The 22,630-nt window shown below is 48.8% G+C and overlaps 2 protein-coding genes across 2 annotated transcripts in view; one reads left to right on the plus strand and one right to left on the minus strand.

Annotated features, from left to right (window-relative positions):
* The window catches only part of LOC116838957 (uncharacterized), a 19,576-nt gene extending 18,580 nt beyond the window's left edge, over positions 1 to 996 (minus strand). The window contains exon 1 of the mRNA XM_032804555.2: positions 904 to 996. The gene's annotated coding sequence lies outside the window, so the exon portion shown is untranslated. The remainder of the gene's footprint in view (positions 1 to 903) is intronic.
* A 310-nt stretch (positions 997 to 1,306) lies between these two features.
* MMACHC (metabolism of cobalamin associated C) lies at positions 1,307 to 22,204 on the plus strand. Its single transcript, XM_075067565.1, has 4 exons — positions 1,307 to 1,449; positions 9,946 to 10,140; positions 17,212 to 17,364; positions 18,111 to 22,204. The coding sequence occupies exons 1-4, from the start codon at positions 1,360 to 1,362 to the stop codon at positions 18,420 to 18,422; spliced, it is 750 nt and encodes a 249-aa protein (XP_074923666.1). The 5' UTR covers positions 1,307 to 1,359; the 3' UTR covers positions 18,423 to 22,204.
* The last annotated feature ends 426 nt before the right edge of the window (positions 22,205 to 22,630 follow it).

Consider the following 22,630-nt stretch of genomic DNA (forward strand, 5'->3'; position numbering starts at 1 on the left):
GGAAGGCCACAAGGGTATGGAGCCTTCCTGGTTTTAGGCCTCAGCAAACAAGAGTCCTTCCATGTTTAAACTTTAATCGACCTAAAAGGCCTCATGTAACAGCCGTTATCAATTGCAACAGTTCTAACTGGTCTAAAGCAGAAATAATGAGGCCTGTGCACCTTTAGCAGAAGGACAAGATAACTTGCAGAAGGAAAACTTACTAACGAGCTGCCGCGGCCAAGAGTACTTAACGCACCTGCGCTTACGTAACTGCTACAGGGGGAGGAAGGAGGAGGAGAGGAGGGGAAGACAAAGAAGTGTGTGAGAAAAGAATGCTGCAGCCGGAGAGAAGAGGGAGGGGAAACGGGGGCTTGCTAGTCAGCGAGAAAAGTTCTCATGGATCTAAAGGGACAGACTGCTTGTTTAGCTGGGCTGGATCTGAGGGGTACTAAGTCTCCCAGCCCCGCTTTGGGATCCCAGATAAACTTGTGTTCTGCTTCTCCACCTCGCTGTGTTTATTGGCGCTGAGCACTCCGGGCACGGACCCCTGCTGCTATTCTTCTGTGCCTGCAACACCGTCCCTGGGACTCCCTGCCCCTCCCCCCGGCTCCCCCCTGCCCCGGAGCCTCAGCGAATCCAGCACCGCCCCTCGACAGCAGCAGCAGCAGCGCCGCTCCGCCGGGGCCTGAACCCCGCCCCGCTCAGAGCCACGTGGTCAGGGGGCGGGGCTGGGAGCTCCGCGCTGAGCTCAGCTCCCCGGCGGGGCGGGGAGCTCTGCGTCGGCCCCGCCGTCTCTGTGGGAACAAGGCCTAGGGCGGAAGCGGAGGGTTTCGGGTCCCAGAGCGATCCCGGGCTCGGGCCGAGCTGGGAGGCCCAGGGCGGGGAGAGGGTCCCTACTACCAGTGCCACAGGCTCCCGGACCTGCTGCGCGACTCCCGCGCCCTCTGGGCGCCGCTTCTCTCCCTCCGAGGGTTTCAAAACATGCACAGCCGCCGTCGCCGCGCCGCCCTGCCCGGGGGGATGCTGGGGGATGGAGTCCACCCTGCGCTGCCGGGCCCAGATAGGAACGGCCTCGGAACTACACTTCCCAGCAGCCATGGCGCCACGGGAGCGGCCAGCCGCCATGGTGACGCGTCCGCGCGCGGTGTATCATGGGAGGCGTAGCCCTCTTTGCTCCGCCGCTGCCCTTCGGCGCAGGGCACGATGGGATATGAGGCCTGTCTGCCCGCGCCGCGCGCGGCCATAGCGTGGGAGCAGGAGGAGCCGAGCGTTGCCCGTGTGCAGCCGCGGGGGGCGGGAAGGACTCTCTTTCCCATGATACTACGCGCGCGCAGCCATGGCGGACGGAAGACTACATCTCCCGTGATCCCCTGCGCGATGGGCAGCATGGAGTCAAGCGTGGCTGCGCTGGAGAGGCGGGTCCGTGGTTGCCTGTGCGACTTCGGCTTCGAGGTTTCTCCCCTCAAGGTATGAGCCGCGTGACTGGAGCAGGGGGCTGCTACGGCCGCCAGTCTGCCTGGGTGGTGGCCACGTGGTCTGTGACATCACGCAGCTCTCACTGTGACGTCTTGCAGCTGCACTGTGACATTCCATCCCCACACCAGCCAGTGCGAGATGTGGCGTCGCGGCTCTGTTCGTGGGGCAGCGGGTGGACACGCTGTGTGGTGATGGGGGCCAGCAGTGAGCTCAGGCTTTTCCCTGGTGCTACAGGCGCTTTGGGCTGAAGGGTCCCAGTTATATTCCAGACGTGGTGGTGTCATTGGCAGTTGCCAGTGGGAAAACTGTGGCTGTCCAGGGGATTTTAGAACATAAGAACGGCTGTACTGGGTCAGACCAAAGGTCCATCCAGCCCAGTATCTGTCTACTGACGGTGGTCAATGCCAGGTGCCCCACAAGGCGTGAACCTAACAGGCAATGATCAAGTGAGCTCTCTCGTGCCATCCATCTCCATCCTCTGACAAGCAGAGGTTAGGGACACCATTCCTTACCTGTCCTGGCTAATAGCCATTTATGGACTTAATCACCATGAATTTATCTAGTTCCCTTTTAAACGCTGTTTTAGTCCTAGCCTTCACAACATTTTGAGTCAAGTGGGGCACAGTGGGCCCGCACACTCTCTCTCCCCCCCACAGTCTGTATCCCGAAGTACAGTACGTTGGTGACCCTGTATGGAAAGTACATGGTGTAATTACTTCTTCACTAGGGCCAGGTGCTGGAAAAGGTGGCACTGAAGTGATGAGCAACATGTGGTAGCTTCTCACCCAGACATCTTTGTATATTCCTGAGTCTGCAACTCTTCCTGAATTACATTTTGTTGGCCAGGACATCCAGACATGAACTGAGTTTGCCCCATATCTTGCTGCTTTTTGTCCCTTCACTTATTCCCATTGATTATTTTCATCTTATTTTTGTTGTCATGCTGTTTACACCACCAGGGAAGGTGACGTGCCCAGTCTCCTTCAAAACTGGCATAAGTGCCTTTCTATAAAGGGCCTGATCCTGTGAGAAGCTGGGTGCTTCTTGAAAGCTCTGTAGGTCCTTTGACTTCCAATGATATCAGTCCTACCGTAGTGTAGTAGCACCCTGTCCTCTGGAGGATGTCTGAGAGCTCCAAAGTGTATTGCATCTCCATCCTTTCACATTATTTCCAAAACTGCCATGTTGTTCTTCAGAGTGCATCATGGGACAGCATTTTATTTGCGGCAGTTGATACTGGGGGGCTTCTGAGAAAGGCCAAGTATAATTTTTAAAACGTGTGGGAGGGAAAAATTCTTCATGTATGTTGTGAAAGGCATAATCTTGTTGAAAGTACAAGAAAAGAAACGGAAGCTAGCAGCTGAAAAAATCAGAAGTTGACTGGAGAATATCAAGAGCGGGAGATAAAGGTGGAGGAAAGTGTGAGAAGGGATTGCATGACTTCACAGATGAGCTGCACAAAATGATATTAAACAGATAATTGACTTCTGTTGAGATTAACATCAAACTGTATTGTCTTGAAAGTTAAATATTGACAATAGTCAAGTAACTGACTACTGTAGAATTAAAGTTTTTATTGACCTGAGAATTAAATATTAACCAGGCAAAGGTGAAACTAAGATTTGCTGCCAAGGTCAGTGAATGTTGATCTTCACAGAGAGACAAAGTCATTATGTGCCAAGGTACGTACATTCTGAAAACCTTCAGTTTCAATGGGGAGATTCCTGATGAATTTCTTAAATGAAGCTGTTTTGTAAACTAACATTTTAGGAGAGATGAAGTTAGGTGACTGACAAATAAGACTATTGTTGACTGCTGGCAAACCAATCTGTTAGGAAAAAGAACAAGGATTACTTGTGGCACCTTAGAGACTAACAAATTTATTTGGGCCAAAACCCACTTCATCAGATGCATAAAGTGGAAAATAAAGTAGAAAAATGTGTGTGTATACACACACAGAGAACATGAAAAGATGGGGGTTGCCTTAACAACTCTAACAAGACAAGTCAATTAAAGTGAGCTATTATCAGCAGGAGGAAAAAGCACTTTTGTAGTGGTAATCAGGGTGACCTATTTCAAACAGTTAACAAAAAGGTGTGAGTAACAGTAGGGGGGAAATTAGCACAGGGAAATAGTTTTTAGTTTGTGTAGTGACCCATCCACTCCCAGTCTTTATTTAGGCTTAATCTGATGGTGTCCAGTTTGCAAATTAATTTCTGTTCTGGAGTTTCTCACCACGATTTGAGGACATCAGTAACTCAGACATAGGTTAGAGGTTTTTTACAGGAGTGGGTGGGTGAGATTCTGTGTCCTGCGTTGTGCAGGAGGTCAGACTAGGTGATCATAATGGTCCCTTCTGACTTTAGTCTATGAGTCTGTTTTTGAAGTTTTTTGTTGAAGAATTGCCACTTTTAGGTCTGTAATCGAGTGACCAGGGAGAATGAAGTATTCTCCGACTGGTTTTTGAATATTGTAATTCTTGACGTCTGATTTGTGTCCATTTATTCTTTTGCTTAGAGACTGTCCAGTTTGGCCAATGCACATGGCAGAGGGGCATTGCTAGCACATGATAGCATATATCACATTGTGCAGGTGAACAAGCCCCTGATGGCGTGGCTGATGTGATTAGGTCCTATGATTATGTCATGTGGACAGAATTGGCAACAGGCTTTGTTGCAAGGATAGGTTCCTGGGTTAGCGTTTTTGTTGTGTGGTTGCTGGTGAGTATTTGCTTCAGGTTGGGGGGCTGTCTGAAAGCAAGGACTAGTCTGTCTCCCAAGGTCTCTGAGACTGAGGGATCGTCCTTCAGGATAGGTTGTAGATCTTTGATGATGCACTGGAGAGGTTTTAGTTGAGGGCTGAAGGTGATGGCTAGTGACTTCCAGAAGCAGTGGCATGTCCCCCCTCCGACTCCTGTGGTAGGGGCAGCCAAGGGGCTCTGCATGCTGCTCCTGCCCCAAGCGCAGCCCCCGCAGCTCTCATTGGCTGGAAACCATGACCAATGGGAGCTGAAGGGGCGGCGCCTGCTGACGGCAGAGTCGGCTCTACAGTTTTCTTCGCCCCAAGCAGTGCACCGAATTGCTTCTGCAGGCGGCAGGGGCAGTCCATGCACCCTTAGGGCGGCAGGCACGTTTCTGAGGCGGCAGCAATTCGGCAGCAGCTTCTATGTTTAGCTGAAGCCGCCCCGGACATCTAAACATAGAAGCTGCTGCTGAATTGCCGTGGAAACACGCCTGCTGCCCTAGGGGCGCACGGACTGCCCCCGCCACCCGGGGCGGCAATTTGGTGCGCTGCTTGGGGGCAAAATAACAGGGACTGCCACCCCTTGCAGAATGCCGCCCCAAGCACCAGCTTGGAATCCTGGTCCCCGGAGCCAGCCCTGGCTGACAGGGCAGCACACAGAGCTGCCTGGCTGTGCCTCCACATATGAGCCAGAGAGGGGACATGCTGCTGCTGCTTCTGGGATCTGCTTGAGGTAAGTGCTGCCCAGAGCCTGCACCCTGGCCCCCTCCTGCATCCCAACCGCCTGCTCCAACCCTGATCCCCCTCCAACCCTCTAAACCCTCCTGCACCCCCACCCCTCATCCTCAGCCCCACTTCAGAGCCCTCACCCACAGCTGGAGGGCCCCCCCGCCCCAGCCCAGAGCCTACTCCCACAACCTGAACTCCTCGTTTCTGGCCCTACCCAAGATCCCACCCACCCCCAGCTGGAGCCCTCACCCCCTTCTGTACTCCAACCCCCAGTTTCATGAGCATTCATGACCCGCCATACAATTTCCATACCCAAATGTGGTCCTTGGGCCAAAAAGTTTGCCCACCCCTGATTTAAGGGCACCTCCTGAAATGTGCTGAGTGCCTCTTGAGAGGGTCCTTCATGTCCTTAGCTTGCACTGGCTTCAGTAGGATGACTAAACACGGACCCAGTCCCGCTTTCAGTAAAGCCATGGAAGGAATCCTCAGTGGGCATTGGAGCCTGTCTGTGGGAGTACTGATGCGGGCCCATAGCAATGAAGAGACAGTAGATGGCGCCGCCTCACCAGTGTTTTAGGACTGAGCAGAAGAAATAACTCTTTCTATAGGGTCAGAGGGACTGCTCCTGTAGATAAAGCTCATCATATGTTTGCAGGTCCTGGGCCTGACAGAATGCAGGAAATTGCACCTGGTATATCACAGTGTTTCTAGGGAACTTGGAGACTTTCCTTTGACAGAAAATAAATCCATACCCGTCCCGATCCCCACAGCCTTTTCCTTGGCACCTGTCCAGGAGTAATGATCTGTACATCGGAACCTACAGATACATACAGAGGCGCATACTGCATGGCTAATAATGCAGTTTTAATTTATTAATTATTATTATTTTTGTTTTATTATTTATTTTATTGTGGTAAAAACCCAAACATACAAGATGTCTATGTGTGGGATGGTCCCCATTGCTCTTCCCTGGTGAAAAACCCCACATAGCATTTAAAAAAGATAGTCCTTCAAAAAGAATCTTAAGGGACAGTAAGAATACATTCATCTAGGACTTTGGAGCGGAGCTGGAGCGGCGAGCAGCTCCGGAGCAGTGGAGCTGCAGGTTTTTGCCTGGAGCCGAAACCCAGCTCCAAAGTCCTGCATTCATCATTCCATGTTATTTCTATGCTAGTAGTTAAACTGGATCATGACTAATAACATCTGAAACCTCTTTTCAACACTGTATAATAACGTGCAGACCAACTAATTATTTAAACCAGTGGTTCTCAATTGGGGTTACACATACCCTGGGGTACGCAGAGGTCTTCCGGGGGTACATCAACCCATCTAGATACTTGCCTAGTTTTACAACAGACGACGTAAAAAGCACTAGCAAAGTCAGTTCAAACTAAAATTTCATACAGACACTGACTTGTTTATACTGCTCTATGTACTATAAGCTGAAATGTAAGTACAATATTTATATTCCACTAGACTTTAGAGTTGTATGGTAAAAATAAAAAAGTAAGCAATTTTTCAGTAATAGTGGTTGTGACGCTTTTGTATGTTTGTCTGATTTTTGTAAGCAAGTAGTTTAAGTGAGGTAAAACTTGCGGGTACGCCAGACAAATCAGACTCCTGAAAGGGGTACAGTCGTCTGGAAGGGTTGAGAGCCACTGGCTTAAACGAAGGCCAAACCAAAACTGATCTCTGTTTTACTGGTGTCAGTCCTGAGTCCATTGAAATCAATAGTAACTCCAGATCAGTGGTTCTCAATTTATTACGGTCCACAATGTGTTACCTGGTCCGCAGGGGCCTGGGGGCATGGACCCCTGCTGTGCGGGACCAGCCAGCTGCGTTCCCTAACCACCCCTCCATGTTTGTAATTATTTTCTAAAATATAAAACCTAAATATGGAACACTAGATATTTCAGAGCAATCTCCATTACCCATTACAAAATTAAATGCTCAGGAACACTGCTGAAGCTGGCTTCCCTCACTCTGCCTCCTCCCCGCAGGCAGGGGTTGAGAGGTTATTGATTGTCTTGTTTCATCCACATAGTAGTTGTTGGGGGCATTTGATGCACTGGATGAGGGACACCACATGTTGTAAGATAGGCATATGTAGGACACATGGATCTTGAAATGTGTGTTATGGCAGGTATTTTTGAGCAATAGAGATATGTTTGCAGGTTTTGCATGTCTCAGGGTCTGGTGCCGGTCCTGTTTTTAAGTTGGTGTGTCCTGGTCTCACACAGACTCTGGTTTCATGACTCATTACAACAATCTGTAACCTACCAACCCTCCCTTGCCCTATAACTTCAGGCTGTTAATTGCCCACGTCATTTTAAGGCAACTCCCATCTTTTCATGTGCTGTATATTTATACATGCTTGCTGTATTTTTCACTTCATGCATCTGAAGAAGTGGGTTATATCCCACGAAAGCTTATCGCCAAATAAATGTGTTCGTCTCTAAGGTGCCACAAGGACGACTCATTGTTTTTACTTCATTTTAAGTAGTTTCCTGAGTTACGTGTTAACCCCTTATGCTTAATATCCCACTTTATATTTAGTTGTGATACCCTGGCTTCCTTTTCCAGACCTGAAAAAAGGTCTGTGACACTTTCCACTAACAGAAATTGGTTCAGTAAAAGATATTACCTCACCTACCTTGTCTTGCTCATATCCTGGGGCCAGCATGGCTACAATAACATTGAAAACGTACATCAAATATTGATTATTTCAGCCAGCCCAGATAGATGTTGGATCAATAGAAAAAGAACTACTGGGATGTTAATTGCCCTTATTCTGTTTGTTTTTAATTGTTAATTATCAGGATAAAAAATTAAAGCATAATTTCTCTTTTGGATCTGATATTCCTGAGAGCACCGTACAGGATTATAACCTCAGCTATGACCTGATATAACAGAGGAAGCAAGAACTTTTTTTTGATCGTTTGTAGTAGGCTACGTTAATTCTGGAACAACAAGAGCTTTATATGTAGCAAATGAAATACCGAGGCCTTTCCTAGCTAATCTCAGGATACAATCCTGGTCTAATGGCCCAAAGGAAACAAGATCTTGTTAGAAGTGATTCTTCGAGCATTTGGAGCAGGATCTGATACCTTCGCGTTTCCACAGAAAGACGAAGCAGAGTGAATGGAAGAAACAGGGAACAAAAAACGCTCTAGCTACCAAATGAAAGAATGGTAGCATTGTGGCTCCTTTAAGATACAGTTCTCATATTTCTAGTGGCATCTTATTTCTTGATCTCAGCTGTAAAATCAGCAATCTTTAGATTGAAATATTTCAGCTGATTTTTCAGTTACTGTAAATTTAATTTTCTTTCTGGATCCTGATTCTGTGTGGTGCTGTGTACCTCCTACTCTCATTAGAGTCACTTACACTCGTGTTTAAAGCTGCTTAGCACCTTACAGTTTCTAAAACCACTACCCTCCTTTTTAAATATTAGCCATGGCCTTTATGACCTCCTAAGGGGCAAAACTGCAGGAAGCTAATAGAGTCACAGGGTCCTATATGAAAGAATAAACTTGCTATGTGTAATCAGGTTGTATAATACGTTGTTTGTGTATTATGCTAGTATTTTTAGAGTTATTACCTGGCTGTGCTTAGCACTCCTGGGGCCGAGTCTCTGTTCTCCTGCTCATGTCTCCCTGCCTTCTTGGCTTGATCTGCCCCCTCATTTCTAATACTGTCAGCTGGGCTGCATTATGACCCATCCAGCCATGAAGGTAACTCTTGAAATCTGGGAGCATCATAATGTGTGTGATGCACTTAATGTTCCACTGAGGGATTATTGTGCTCTTGGGAGCATCATGTCATTTACCTTCACAAATAACGGTTTATGCCTGGAGAAGTAAAGCATGTGGCCTGTCTTGATTGAACAGAAGTATCGATTTCTTACCAGCAGCCTGTCATGGCCCTTATGAAATCACAAGGGGCAGGGCAGCTGTATGTGAGCATGCTTATTTGACCTTTGGGGATTTTTAAAAAAAAAAGGCCACCCCCTCAACTAAAGGGATGGGCCACAGAAAACAAGGATCAACCAAACAATGGGGGACAAATAACAAAAAACAATAACAAAAATCCCACACCCAGCTAGGAACAAGAGTGAGATCACTGGGTCAAAATAAAGGATCCACCGGGGACACCAGTCAGAGAATCCCAGATAGTGTCGACCACCTACGGCTCCAAGAGAGAATCGAGAGGGGCAGTGGATTCCACTCAGAATGAACTCTGTCTCAGTGTGTGAATGGCGAAGTGCTGAGAAATATGCTCCACAGTCACTAACAATACCCCCATCCAGCCTCCCCCTGTGTTAGCGAGAATGACGTCAGAGAAGCATTTCTCATTATTTCTAGTAAACTGGCTTGAGGCAGAAATGGGTTGTGAACTCTTCAGCTCCGTGCTGAATTTCTCTGCCTCAGTTTCCCTATCTATAAAATAGTGATACTGATGCTCACCAGCCTCAGTGGGGGACCTTGTGAGGCTGAATTAATTGATGCTTATAAAGCGTTTTGAGATATTTAGAAGGAAAGTGCTACTGAAGGGCCAAGCATTATTATCATTTTATTATACAGATGCGGTAAGCTGCTGGACCCTTGTCTTGAGTGATGAATAACTGTGGGGAGATGGGGAACAGAGAAGACATGATAACCAGGCATTTCTTTCAAGGATCTGATTTGCATTGGCAGGTCTGGCTAGTGAGATTTTTAATGCACCCATTTCTATGGCAGGACTGGCCAGTATAGGGCTCAGTGCCACATAAGGCCATCCTGTGTTTTTTTTTCCTGTGGAGGTGACCATAGACAGTAAACCCCGACATGCAATGCTCCCTCTTGATTTGAATGGAAGGCAGTGCATTCTGGAATCTGTAGCCTGGGCAAGCTGCACATCCTGATTACATATGAAGATATCCACAGTCTCTTTCATGTTATGAAATTCTGCGAAGGCATGGTAGGACAAAATCTAGGGGTCTTTTTTCTAATGGATGTTTGTCTTTATTTGCTGAAGGTTGAGTGGTACAATGCTGTTCTTCAGCCATCCTTTCATCTCCGATACTCCGAGGACACACTGGCATTCATTGTCCTCAGCACCCCCTCAATGTTTGACAGAGCCTTTAAACCCTTTGTGGACAAACAGCTGCTGAAGAAAATCAATGACCCAGTGGATCAGTGTGTTTCTTATCATCTGTCACTTGTGAAGGAGGTAAGAACCTTTGAAAACAGTGTCCTCTTGCTATTGAGAGTGTGGCCTAGTGGCTAGAGTGGGAGACTAGGAGTCAGAACCCTTGGGTTTATTTCTGTTTCCTGGCTGTGTTCGTGACCATGGGAAGTCACTTATCCTCTCCATGCCTCAGTTTCTCAATCTGTAAAATGGCAATAATGATATTGGCCTATTTTATGGGTGGAGAGTTTGTGACTGAGGTTTTTTTAAGTGCTTTGGGATCGTCGGATGAAAGATGCCATGTAAGTGCACGGTATTATTCATGCTGCCATGCTCACGGTTAGAGTACCCAACAGGGTGTCAATTTCCTTTTCTCTCACACGCAGCCTCTTTTATCATTGTACCCTTGGTATGTACATGGTGCTCTATGGGCATGGAGTAACAACACAAAGCTGTTGTTGGATGGGTTCAGGGGTTGGGGTGATGGTGTTTGCCAGGTCATACAGAAAGAAGGTCAATGTGGGTCTGCCCCACCATAAGGGGAATGGACCTGAAGGAGTGATGAGTCAAAAGATGTCTGACTCCTGCCTTGAGCTTTGTGAGGCTGAGAGAGGAAGATTTGGCTGACAACTGACACAAGCCTTGATCTGTGCTTTGGTGGAGGCTGCACCTCAGTGTTGGAGCTGAGTCGTGGGGCTGGATGCCCTTGTGGTACCAGAATCCAACAGGACATTTGGGGCCTGATCCAAAGCCCGTTGGAAGTCTTTCCACTGACAAGAGGCGGATTAAGGTTTCCTGGAGCCCTGAGCTAGAGCAAGTGAGGTCCCCACAGCCACACCCTTTTCTGCTCCTTTCCCGGGGCATGCCCCTGTTCCACCCAGGGTCTCCCCCATTCCACCCTCTCCCCTGTAACCCACAACCCCTTTTGCTCCTTTCTGCCTCCTCCCCTGCAGTACGGCCCCAAGACCAGAGAAGCTCTGTCCCTGTGCCATGGCCCCGGGATCACAGTGGCTCCAGTCCTAGGGCCGCAGTGGGGGTCCGGGTCCTGGAGCTTCCCCTACCAGCCCCTGTGCTTTTGTGGGGGACTAGGGTCGGGGTGTTGGGGCTTCTCCCACCCCACCCACCTGGCGCTTCTGCCTGAGAGCGGGGTTGGTTGTGGGGGCTTGCTCTGCTGTCCCGCAGCTTCTGCCAGGGATGGGTGTGGTGGAGGCTGCTGGGGGTGGGGGGTTCCCTACCCCACTGTTTCTGCTAGGGACACATGGGGGCCACTGGGGGGGTTTGCCCCATCCTGTAGTTTGGGACGGGGTCTGGGCATGGGGTCTTCCCCTGCCCTGCTGCTGGGGAGTGGTCAGGGCATGGGGATGTCCCCCTGCTGCTCAGTGGGGTTGAGGCAAGGGGGCATTCACCTGCCTGGTAGCCAGGGCTCTGGGCTTCTTTCCAGGGCCCCTGGGCACAGGCCCTGTCTTCTCAGTGACTAATCCACCACTGCCACCAACTGCACTGAACTTTGGAACAAACCCTTAGAGGAGATTGTCCTGCTGAACAGATCATGCAAGCATGTATATAACTAAATATCTCACTAAATACAGAAGGGAGCTTGCTGACAGAGGTCATCAGAGCCTTTATTTCTACTTCTGTGACCACTGCAAACTCGAATCGAGACACTGTAAATCAGGGGTGGACAAACTACGGCCCGCGGGCCAGATCCAGTCCACCAGCCATTTTAATTCAGCCCTCGAGCTCCTGCTGGGGAGTGGAGTCTGGGGCTTGTCCCACTCCGGTGCTCCAGCCAGGGAGCGGGGTTGGGAGCTGCTCCACACTGTTCCCGGAAGCAGCGGCATGTCCCTACTCCGGCTCCTACGTGCAGGGGCAGCCAGGGGGCTCCAAACATTGCCCCTGCCCCGGAAACTGTGGCCAATGGGAAGACAGCTGTGCAGGGACAGCGCTGCAGTGTGGCCACACTGACAGCTACCAGCGCTGCAATGTGGCCACATTTGCAGCATTTCCAGCGCTGTTGGGAGTGGTGCATTGTGGGCAGCTATCCCACAGAGCACCTCGTCCCATTTTGGCACCGTGTGTTGTGGGAAGGGGATGGAAGGGTGCGGGTCATTCCGCTTCCTGTCGCAACGCCCCGTGGTGCATCGCTTCACATCCCAGCAGTCAGAGTTTTTCCGTCCACATTTGGTGCCATTGTGAGTCTCCCAACGGTTTCTGTGCAGCACGATTTCTGTGGGAAATGGAGCCCGAGCTGCTGAGGACTTTGCTGATAGTGTCGCCAGCACATCACGTTTGGCAGTTGAGCTATTCCTTCAGCTCCAAAGTGACAGTGAGGAGTCGACGATGATACGAGTCTCCTGACGCGTGTGACACTCTAAATTGCTTGTGACAGTAACGGACATGCTCAGCACCGTGGAACGCCGCTTTTGGGCTTGGGAAACAAGCACTGAGTGGTGGGATCACATCGTCATGGAAGTCTGGGATGACGAGCAGCAGGCTGCAGAACTTTCGGATGAGAAAAGCCACTTTTATGGGACTGTGTGAGGAGCTCGCCCCCACCCTGCAGCGCAAGGACACACGAGATGAGAGCTGCCCTGCCAGTGGAGAAGCGGTGGCTATTGCAATCTGGAAGCTGGCAACTCCAGACAGCTACCAATCGGTCGGCAACCAGTTTGGAGTGGGAAAGTCACCGTTGGAATCGTGTTGATGCAAGTTTGCAGGCCATTAATCACATCCTACTAATAAGAACCGTGACTCTGGGAACATGTGCAGGACATTCTGATGGGTTTGCACAAATGGGTTTCCCTAACTGTGGAGGGCGATAGATGGGACGCATATTCCTATTCTGGCACCACCCCACCTAGCATCCGAGTACATTAATTGGAAGGGTATTTCTCTATGGTTCTCCAGGCGCTTGTGGATCACCGTGGGCATTTCATTACACATTTACACAGGCTGGCCTGAAAGGTGCATGATGCACGCATCTTTCGGAACAGTGGCCTGTTTAGGAAGCTGCAGGCTGGGACTTTTTCCCAGACCGGAAGATCACAGTAGGGGAAGTTGAAATGCCCATTGTGATCCTTGGAGACCCGCTTACCCGTTAATGCCTTGGCTCATGAAAACCGTATACAGGGAAGTTGACAGGAGCAAGGACCAGTTCAACTACAGGCTGAGCCGGTGCTGAATGACTGTGGAGTGTGCTTTTGGCCGTTTAAAAGGGCGCTGGTTCTCTTTATGGGAAAGCTAGACTTGGGGACAGCAGCATCCCTGCGGTTATATCCGCATGCTGTACCCTCCATAATATTGTGAAGGGAAGGGTGAAACATTCAGTCAGGAATGGACCTCCGAGGTTCAACTCCTGGAGGCTGAATTTGCACAGCCAGAGAGCAGGGCTACTAGAGAGGCCCAGCAAAGGCTACAGGAATTAGGGATGCCTTGAGGGAGGAATTTGAGGCTGAAAGCCAACAGTAATGTTTGGTGCCTTGCATGGGAGTGAAAGTGCAATGGTTACAATGATTTGCAGTGCCTGTTTTTTCCTTGGGGTATACAGTATCTTTCACTTTCTGCAATAATAAAAACTGTTTTAAAAGCCAAGAATTATTTATTGAAAAGAAAAGTAAGTAAAAGGGCAGGGGTAGGGTGGTGAACTGTACAGTCAGAGGTTTGAATATGTGCTGCCTGGAGTGCTGTGTGCAATAACTGCTGCACTTCAGGATGAAATGCTGCATGGTGTGGGGGATTGAGTGCAGAGGGTAAGGGTCGTAGTTCTCGGACTGGTGGGTGAATGTACAGGTGTTGGGGGCAGCTGGTGGTGGTGGTAAAGAACCTGGATGCTGGAGAAGGGGTTTTGAGCTGACATTGGGGCACAAGAGACAGAGCTTTGGATGACGGGGGGAGGGGTGACATTACGGTGGTGCTCTGCCTGCATGGCTACGAGTGACTGGATACAGTCCGTTTGGCATGCCAGGAGGCTTATCAGCTGCTTTGTGCTTTTCTTCTAGCCAATTCCTTTCTCCTTTTCTCTTTCCCTCCAGTGCTGCATTTTCTCTCTCCAGTCCTGCAGCTTCTTACTCTCTCTGGCAGACTGATTCATAACTGCTTTCACCAGTATCTTCTTTGCTTTTTCGTGGCTTTTCCTCAGGTTTTGTAGCTTTTCAGCAGTCTGTGATAAGGCCAGTCCATTTCTAGCAGTAGTCAAGGACACTGTTATTAGAAGAAAAGACAAAAATGAAACATTTAACAGAAAGGCAGCATTGTGTATAATCACAGTGAAGGAGTTTCACAGTCTGCACTTTTGCATAATTTCCACATACCAAACACAGCACAGAGAGCCCACAGCAGCGAAGACATGGTGATGAGTAAGGGGTAATGAGTGCAGGAGTTAATTAATCCTGGAAGCCATCTTCTGCCGCGGTCACCTGGGAAGGGGAACTGATTGGTTGAGGGCTGCACTGGGGTTTCTGTGTTGGGGAAAGCAGAGAGCTGCGGGGGACATGCACTGAACACTATCCCTACATTTTCTTCCACAGGAGTTAATCCTGGAAGATATCTCACTGCTGGCGGGTTACCTGGGAAGCAAGGGAGGGTCTTCTACAGCAATGCAGATTCCGCCCTGGCCCCTATGCAGCTTGCCTGTGTGCAGCAATGGTCCCCCCACCCTCGCGGCACAGTGGCCGCGGACGCGTTAGCCTGACTGGGACAAGGACCACAGTGGCTCTCCCTATAAACTTGCGCAAGCGCATTGCCCATGCGCTCTGGCAGAAACTTTTGAAGAGATTACCAAGGCCAATTACTGTGACGTGATAGACCACATCAATGGGCTATTCCACATCTAGGCATGCATGCATGCAGCCATAACCCCCCCTCCTCTCCCGAACATTTCCATCCTGAAAATAAAAGCTGCTTACCGGGAACCCGCTCCTCTGCTTCTTCTTCACCAACAAGTTCCAGCTGCTGCGACTGGCTAGCTTCCTCCTGGCTTGAGAAGAGCTCTGGCTGCTGCATGGTTTGCTTGTGTTTGTGTTGGGGCCTGACTCCTGGGGTCCAGGGTGTCTCCCCCCACCCCAGTACCTCACTCTCGGTTTCCTCCCCCCCTCCACCTCCCTCTCCTCTCCCCTGCTTTGAACTGTCCATCGTGGTCCTCTGATTGGCAGTGGGGTCACCCCCAAGTATCGCGTCCAATCTCCTTGTAAAAACGGCAGGTCATGGGGGCAGCACCTGAGCGGCGGTTTCCCTCGTGGGCTTTGCAATAGGCACTCCGCAGCTCCTTTACTTTAACCCTGCACTGCACCACGTCCCAGTCATGGCCCCTTTCCATCATGGCCTTTGATATCTGCCCATAGGTATCGTAATTCCTACGGCTGGAGCACAGCTGTGACTGCACAACTTCCTCACCAAAAACACTGATGAGGTCCATCAATTCGGCATTGCTCCATGCTGGGGCTCGTTTGGCACGTGGAGGCATGGTCACCTGGAAAGATTCACTGATTGATTGCACTCCACACCTGGCTGAGCAAACAGGAAGGGGATTTTTAAAATTCCCGGAGCATTTAAAGGGCGGTTCACCTGAGGCCAGGGCAGTAGAGTGTGAACTGATGAGCAGAGTGGCTGAACAGGCATTCTTGGATACCTCCTAATACCCCGGAGGCCAATTACAGCGCTTTTGGTGGTCACACTGGCGGAGCAGCGCTGCATCACCAGCGCTGCAGTCCTTATACCCCAAGCAGAGCAGGAGTACAGCGAGCGCTGCAATCGGGGAGATGCAGCGCTGTATGTGCCTTGCAAGTGTGGACAGTGAGTAAGTTGTAGCGCTGGTGGTGGGTTTGCAGCGCTGCAACTCTCCAGTGTAGCCAAGCCCAATATCTCCATTAATCAGACTGCACTGGCTGTTCACTGGTATCTTTAAATGTAATTCAGTGATACAGTGCTGGAAGACTGCAAAGCTTACTGTGTAATCCTTGTGTCTCCTTAATCCTCCATTTCTGGGTGGTTAGCATCTCCCTTGCGGGAGCTGACTTCCTTTCAGGTGAACCCAGGGATTTGGGTTGTAGTTCTGCCTGCAATTCACTGTGATCACCTTAGCAAGTCTGACTTTAGTCCAGCACCTGCAGACCTGTTCTCTGAGGGCAATGACTGTCTTAATCAGTGACCAGCCAGCCTCAGTCAAGTACAGTAGTTGATCATAAGAAAAGCATTACAGAGAAAATATATGATAGAACAAATGGCTTGTACACATGCTTACCAGGTATCTACCACGTAAGACCTTGCTAGGTTTCGAAGTACTAAGTTCAAACCTTTCTGCAGGATCTGTCCTTTGTCACATGTCAGTTCTTGGATGTAATCAGTGACCCTTCAGGCTAGTCATATTATACAATTCTCATGTCTTTGTTTGGTAGCCAACTTCAATCAGTTAAACCAGGATATGCTATTCCCCAGGTGAGTGGAGCCTCTCTAGATTTATTTCCCTGTCCGAGGATTTGCATTCATTACCCTCCAGTAATTTTAGTTCTTGTAGGAAACTCCAGTGATTTTAGTTCCTATAGGAAAAACCAGTCCATGCAAGTATGTATTTATAAAGCTAATACAGTCTTTGAGTATTCTGATTCTATAGCTCAGTTCACAGGTTGATAGTTCACTCGTGCTTATGTGATGTCCCCCCACCCATTACTGCGTTGCTTGTCCTGTTTTAAAGAAGACATTAATCCCATCATGCTGGCTGGTTACAATACAAGGTCAGAGGGGAAACCGAGACACAGATATCTTTTCATTAAAATAAATCAGAAGTTTCCCAGTTCTCCAGTGTCCACTAGATGTACTGAGTTCTATCTTGGGAAAGAAAGAGAGGAGGAACATGCCAAAAAACTCCCTTATAAGGGGATGAAACTCATTCATAATGCACCTTTCACTGTAGGGTCAAGGCGCTTAGTATCTGGAAACTACGGATCACTCAGAAGTCATGTATGGAACAGGGCCTGATCCTGCAAGCCCATTGATTAGAAAGAGGGAGTTCAGTAGCCAGCTGAGGGAGGGAGCTTCAAACCCATTCCCCATACGTCCAATGTGCCTGTAGCCAACACTTCTTTCAGTACTTCTGAGCTGATGCTTTTCTTCCTCCAGAGTCTCCCTGACCAGAGGGTGGACATCATTTATGATTATGAGATCCTGCCAAACCGGAAGCCCAAGTTTCTGGCCCAGACAGCTGCCCATGTGGCTGGAGCAGCATATTACTACCAGAGGAAGGATGTGAGGTGTGATCCCTGGGGAGAAAAGGTGAGCTACAAACCGTAGCCTAAGAGTCCCTTGGGAACAACTGAATGTAAAACTTTTGTTGGTTCACTGATTCCGTCTTCAGGGAACTCATGAGGTATAAATGTGACAGTTATTTGAAGTGTGTCTGCCAAGGAGTCGGGAATTCTTTGAAGTGGTACAATGGGCATAACTAGGTGAGGAGAGATGAAACTGAGCAGAGGAAAATGTAGGCTAAATAGGAGGGGAAATGTCCTGATCAATGAGATTTATTAACTTCTAAGGGAAGAGATGGAAGACCAATTGCCTGGGACATCTAAATCTAGCCTAGACAAAAGCACAGGCAAATGTAGCATAGGGAAAAATCCTGGCTGAGGACAGGCGAAATAGGCTAGAGAACCAAATAGGCCTTTTCCATTTCTCTGGGCCAAATCCTGCAATCTTTACTCAGGGAAAACTTGTGTTCAGTTTTTATTTTGGAATTTTAACAAGAGGCTCCTGAGATCCCCCTTTCAGCACATCATATTTGGAGGTGTGAGGGAGAGGGGTGCATGTGCATGCAGGTGTATGAACCAAATAAGGGGAATCTAGTATAATAATGTTTCGGAGTCTAAAGTCAGGAGAGAATTCCTCTTTCTTCTTGGACAGCACTGCATCACTTGGCCATGTGCATTAGAGGTTCTCTCAAAGGCCCAGAGACTAGGCACTGCTAGCGACAAGGCCAACCCTTAGATATAGAGCCTCATACCAGTCCTCTTTCTTCTTTTCAGAAGATCTATGGTGTTTGTATCCATCCCCGGTACGGAGGCTGGTTTGCTATCCGAGGTCTCCTCATATTCCCAGATGTTCAGGTGCCATTCCTAGAGCAGGTTGCCCCTGTTGATTGTGTGGCCTCGGAGGAGAAGCGAATAGAGCTGCTGGAGAAATTCAATTTCCACTGGCGGGACTGGAGCTATAGGGACATCATTGAAGTGAAGGAACGATACTCGGAGGAGCAGAAAGCCTACTTTGCAGCTCCTCCAGCAGAGAGATTCAAATGGCTAGAGCTGCAAGGAGTTGTCCAGAGAAGTGTGTACTGCTGAGTAACACGGTTCCGAGTGTGGGGCAGGGAATGAACAGAGTGCCGCTCACAGACGCCCGCATCCTCCATAGCAGTTATGAAGGGGTATGTGACAGTTCAGCGGTGGCAGATCCCACATGAATGAGTACTGGGTTTACAATGGCACCATGGTGCTGGGGTCCCAGCCTGGCACAGCCTGCTCCACTTTTGCTGTGCCTGGAGCAGCTGACTTCTCTCTTCCTCCCCCTCCCCCCACCGCTCACTCCTCTCGGCCCACTGAGGGATCCTCTCTGCCCCCGTCACAGCAGGTGACTGTCTTGGGGAGTTGGAGGCTCCCTCTCCCCTCCCCCATGCAAGGAAATGCCTCCTCCACCACAAGCACCATCAGTGCCAAGTGGGTAGGGCTGGGTGGGGCCCCAGGAGACAGGGGCCGCTCTGTGCACCTGAGCTTCAGTGGTCCTGCCCCCTTGCACTGTGCTGGGAGGGGATGATCCCTGCTCTGCACTGGCTCAGCAGGGTCTTGGGGGCAGGGTGTGGGGGAGTGGGTCTGTGGGGGGGATACTGGGATGTGAGGTGGTGGGAGGTGCTGGGCAGTGAGGGAGTTTTGTGTATTTTGGGGTGCTAGGCAGTGGGGGTCTGTTGGGGGGGTGTTGGGTGGGGCTGTGGGGAAGGGTCCTGAGCAGTGGGATTGACGTGTGTGTTGGGGTGCTGGACAGTGGGTGGTTGGTATTGGGTACTGGGCAGTTGTGGTGGGGCTGAGGGCAGGGGGGTGCTGGGCAGAGGTGGTGGTCAGGATGCTGTGCATTTGTGCGGGGGGTGGGTGCTGGGCATAGTGGTTCCAAGGGGTGCTGGTGGGGGGGCTGTGTGGTACTGTATGGACCCACCCCCACGGGGAAGGGGCACGCTGACACCACAGGGCTGGGCAGGCCAGTGTGCGTCTAGCGACTGCCAGTTTGTAAACAGTGCCCTTGCACTGTGCGGAGCATGGCTGCCCCTGCCGTGCCATCCCCCATTGCCCCAGCCAGCCCCTTGCTCCAAGGACTGACCTTCCTGTGCTATGTTCCATTGCCCTCAGAGGAGCCCACAAATGTTTGGAGCCGGGCCCGCAAAAAGTTAATCCGGCCTGTATGCTCCATCTCAGTCTAGACGCCTCCCTCTTGGATCAAGATGGAGTATTGCAAGCTGGGGTTTGTGGTCTGGCCCCATCTTGTAGAGGAAGGTGGCTGCAGTCTGTTCCGTGTTCTAGCTAATAGGACTGGATTCCTCTGGCTCCTAGTAAGTTACCATTTGCCCTTCAGTTGGGCAAAGTTCGGGTGCCTGTGAGGCTGGGAAATCCAGGCTGCTCTTTAGAAATACTGATTATTTGTGTTCTAATAGGACTTATTTTTTTAAAAAGCTTAGTTGTTGTTTTTATTCTATTTAATAATACGGATTTACTGAATTGTCTGCAACTGAATTCTGAAATCACTTGCCTCTTTGTATGACCTTAGAGGGGAGATTTTTCAAACATATCTAGCACCTTTTATTCTGTGATGCAGTCTCTCAGCGGAGTGAACGTTTTAAAGGACACTGTCACTTTCAAATCTAGTCGTCTTCACTCAAACTAGGAAAAGGAGCTGGTTTAACTTGAATGAAAACCCTCTTACTACCACCACCACCACCACCAAATCACAAATACACAAAACACTTAATGCCCATGTGGACACAGTTCAACACGTTTAGTTCAATTTTAGGATCCTGCTTCAGCTGTAACTTCACAAGGTAAAATGATGCGAAAGCAGTTGCACTGTGTCTATGCAGGTGCAGAGTGGGCTTTTCCATCAAGATCAAGCTCGGTTAGCGGAAAAAAATAACGTATTTTCTTCTGGTCTTAGGCAAGACCTGAGCTGAAGTTTTTCAAGTACTTCACTTGTCACAGCCACATTGTGTGTGGGGAGGGGAGGGAGCTCAATACGAAAATGGGAAAGGTTCCTAACTGAATAACTAGGGGTATCCGCAAAGCTTACCATACGTGAAATGCTGTCAAATGTAGAGTAAACAGGCTGAAAAAAGAGAGAGCCTTTGATTTTTCTCTGATCTGTCTGTTACAATGATCAGTGGTGTTACTTGCATCACTGGGTAAGATATCTTCAGATGGACCGTGTCTTTTTATGTTCACTGAGCTCAAAGGAGCACTGGAAGTCGGGGATTAATTTATTTAGAAGTCGTTTGTGAGGCCAGAACCTTGTATGCTAAGCTGACAATTAATGGTGCAATTTGAAAAGCTGCTTACTTCTTGGGCTCAGTCCTGCAAAGTGCTGAGCTCCTTCTCTTTTCCTAGACATCAGCAGGAATGTGGAGGGTGCTCTGCACCTAGGTTGTAATTTGTGCTATGGTTCTGCATTGTTTGTTGTTTAGTACCCAGACCCTAAGCTCTCCTTCAGTAGAAGACTTTGCCATAGGTCAAAATGAGTTTTGCTCTAAATAGAGCAGTCAGTTTGCTCACCAGCTGGGTTGCTTGGTTCAAAAAGTCCTCTGTCTTTGTGGCTCCTCCTTCATCTGTGTTACTCTTCTTCCTGAGACCCTCCCCCCCAGCTCATGCACAGCTGATATTATTTAATATATTCCGTCATGGTCTGTGCTCAGCCTAGGTCCTCTTGCAGCAGGGCTGCAAGCTTCAGTGCCTTTCTGCCCTTCTTCACACATCCTAGGAGAGTTGGAACGTTCCAGTTCCCAACAGCGTCTGCTTTATAAATCACGTGCGTTCAGTCACTGTGAGCTCTGCCTACTGCCGCCCTATAGCAAATCAAACCCTTGCTCGCGTTGGAGGTGAAGGTGTGTCCATGGCATAGATGTCACGAGGAGCCCCTGCCAATTTCAGGGCTCAGATTGAACAGCCCAAGTGAACAAAGTATGGGGCTGGGAGACAGGGACTCCCAACGCCTAATCATAGTTCTGCCATCAGCTCTCTTGCACGCCTTCAGACAGGTCACTTTACCTGCCTGTACCTGACTTCCCCAGCTGTAACTGTTTGGGAAATATCCTAGGCTCTTCCAAATGGGAGCGATAATCTTCACCACTGGTTTCTGAAATTATTACAAGGTAACATTTGACACAGTAACATACTGAGGCATATAGCTTAGCAGTGCCCATAAGTGGATCCTGTTACAATAATTTGCTTTATGAGCTTTTATTACAACACTAATTTCTATAAAGTTTATAAGGCAAGATTGGAATTGCCGATAACATGTTCTTAGTCAGTTTTTTGCATACTCGGTTTAGGCCGGGATTGCATAAACTTTTGTTTGCCTTGGACCCTTCACTACTTTAGCTATCTACAAGAAAAACAAGGACAAGTGGCTGTAGTTGAGTGTTACAAAGTAATTGTGAATATACTTTCTGGTGAGCTTCAGGAGACACAAGAAGCAGCTTGGAATCATTCTGCATATTTGGGGTTATTGTTACATTAATAGATTTGCATGTGTCAGAGAGCAATATTGCTATGACTAATCATTGTGTGGTTGTTGGATTATGAGTATTTAAATTCTAAATTTCTGACTTCAGAATTACTTCTGGTTGAACTGTTACAAATGGTCCTTCTGTTTGTTGATTGGAATACAACTGACTTGGAATATAATAATGGCACATATTAAAGGAACCATATCAGTATGCGAATCACCCTCCCAGAATAATATAAAATGGAGTTAGATACATTTACCACTTGTGATCAAACTTTGATTTATTGTTTTGAGTTGTTATCCGTTTGCCCATGTTGAACTCTTTGTGTTGAAATTAATTCAATAAATAGTAATGCTGTCATATTCATTAGTAGTTTACTTTTTTAACTTATTTACCTCTATTTTATTTTGGTTAATGAAACTTAGAAATATCTAAATAGTTCTGAGTACTGAGTGTACTTTTGCATAAGCAACATGATACTCAGTGAATTTGTTTGGGAGCTTGATATACTTAGCCAAGAACTGACCATTGAGTTTTTAACACACTGAAAATATTTTCACCCCTGAGACATAGAAGCAAATAGTTTCTGAATGAGAGAAAGTAGGAGTTGGGATCAGGCAAGATATGACAACAGGCACAGTCAGAGTTTTTTAAAAAAAACACAGTTTGTTCAGGAGTATAGTGAGGCAGAATGGCCTCCCTCTGAACCCAAGGGAGCACTACACTCCCCTGGTGGGTGAAGCCAGCCCAGCCCAGCCCCACCTCCCATCAGAAGCAAAGGGGTGTGACGGG

This window comes from Chelonoidis abingdonii, chromosome 7 (genome assembly GCF_003597395.2).
Source record: "Chelonoidis abingdonii isolate Lonesome George chromosome 7, CheloAbing_2.0, whole genome shotgun sequence".
Taxonomy (NCBI): Eukaryota; Metazoa; Chordata; order Testudines; family Testudinidae; genus Chelonoidis; species Chelonoidis abingdonii.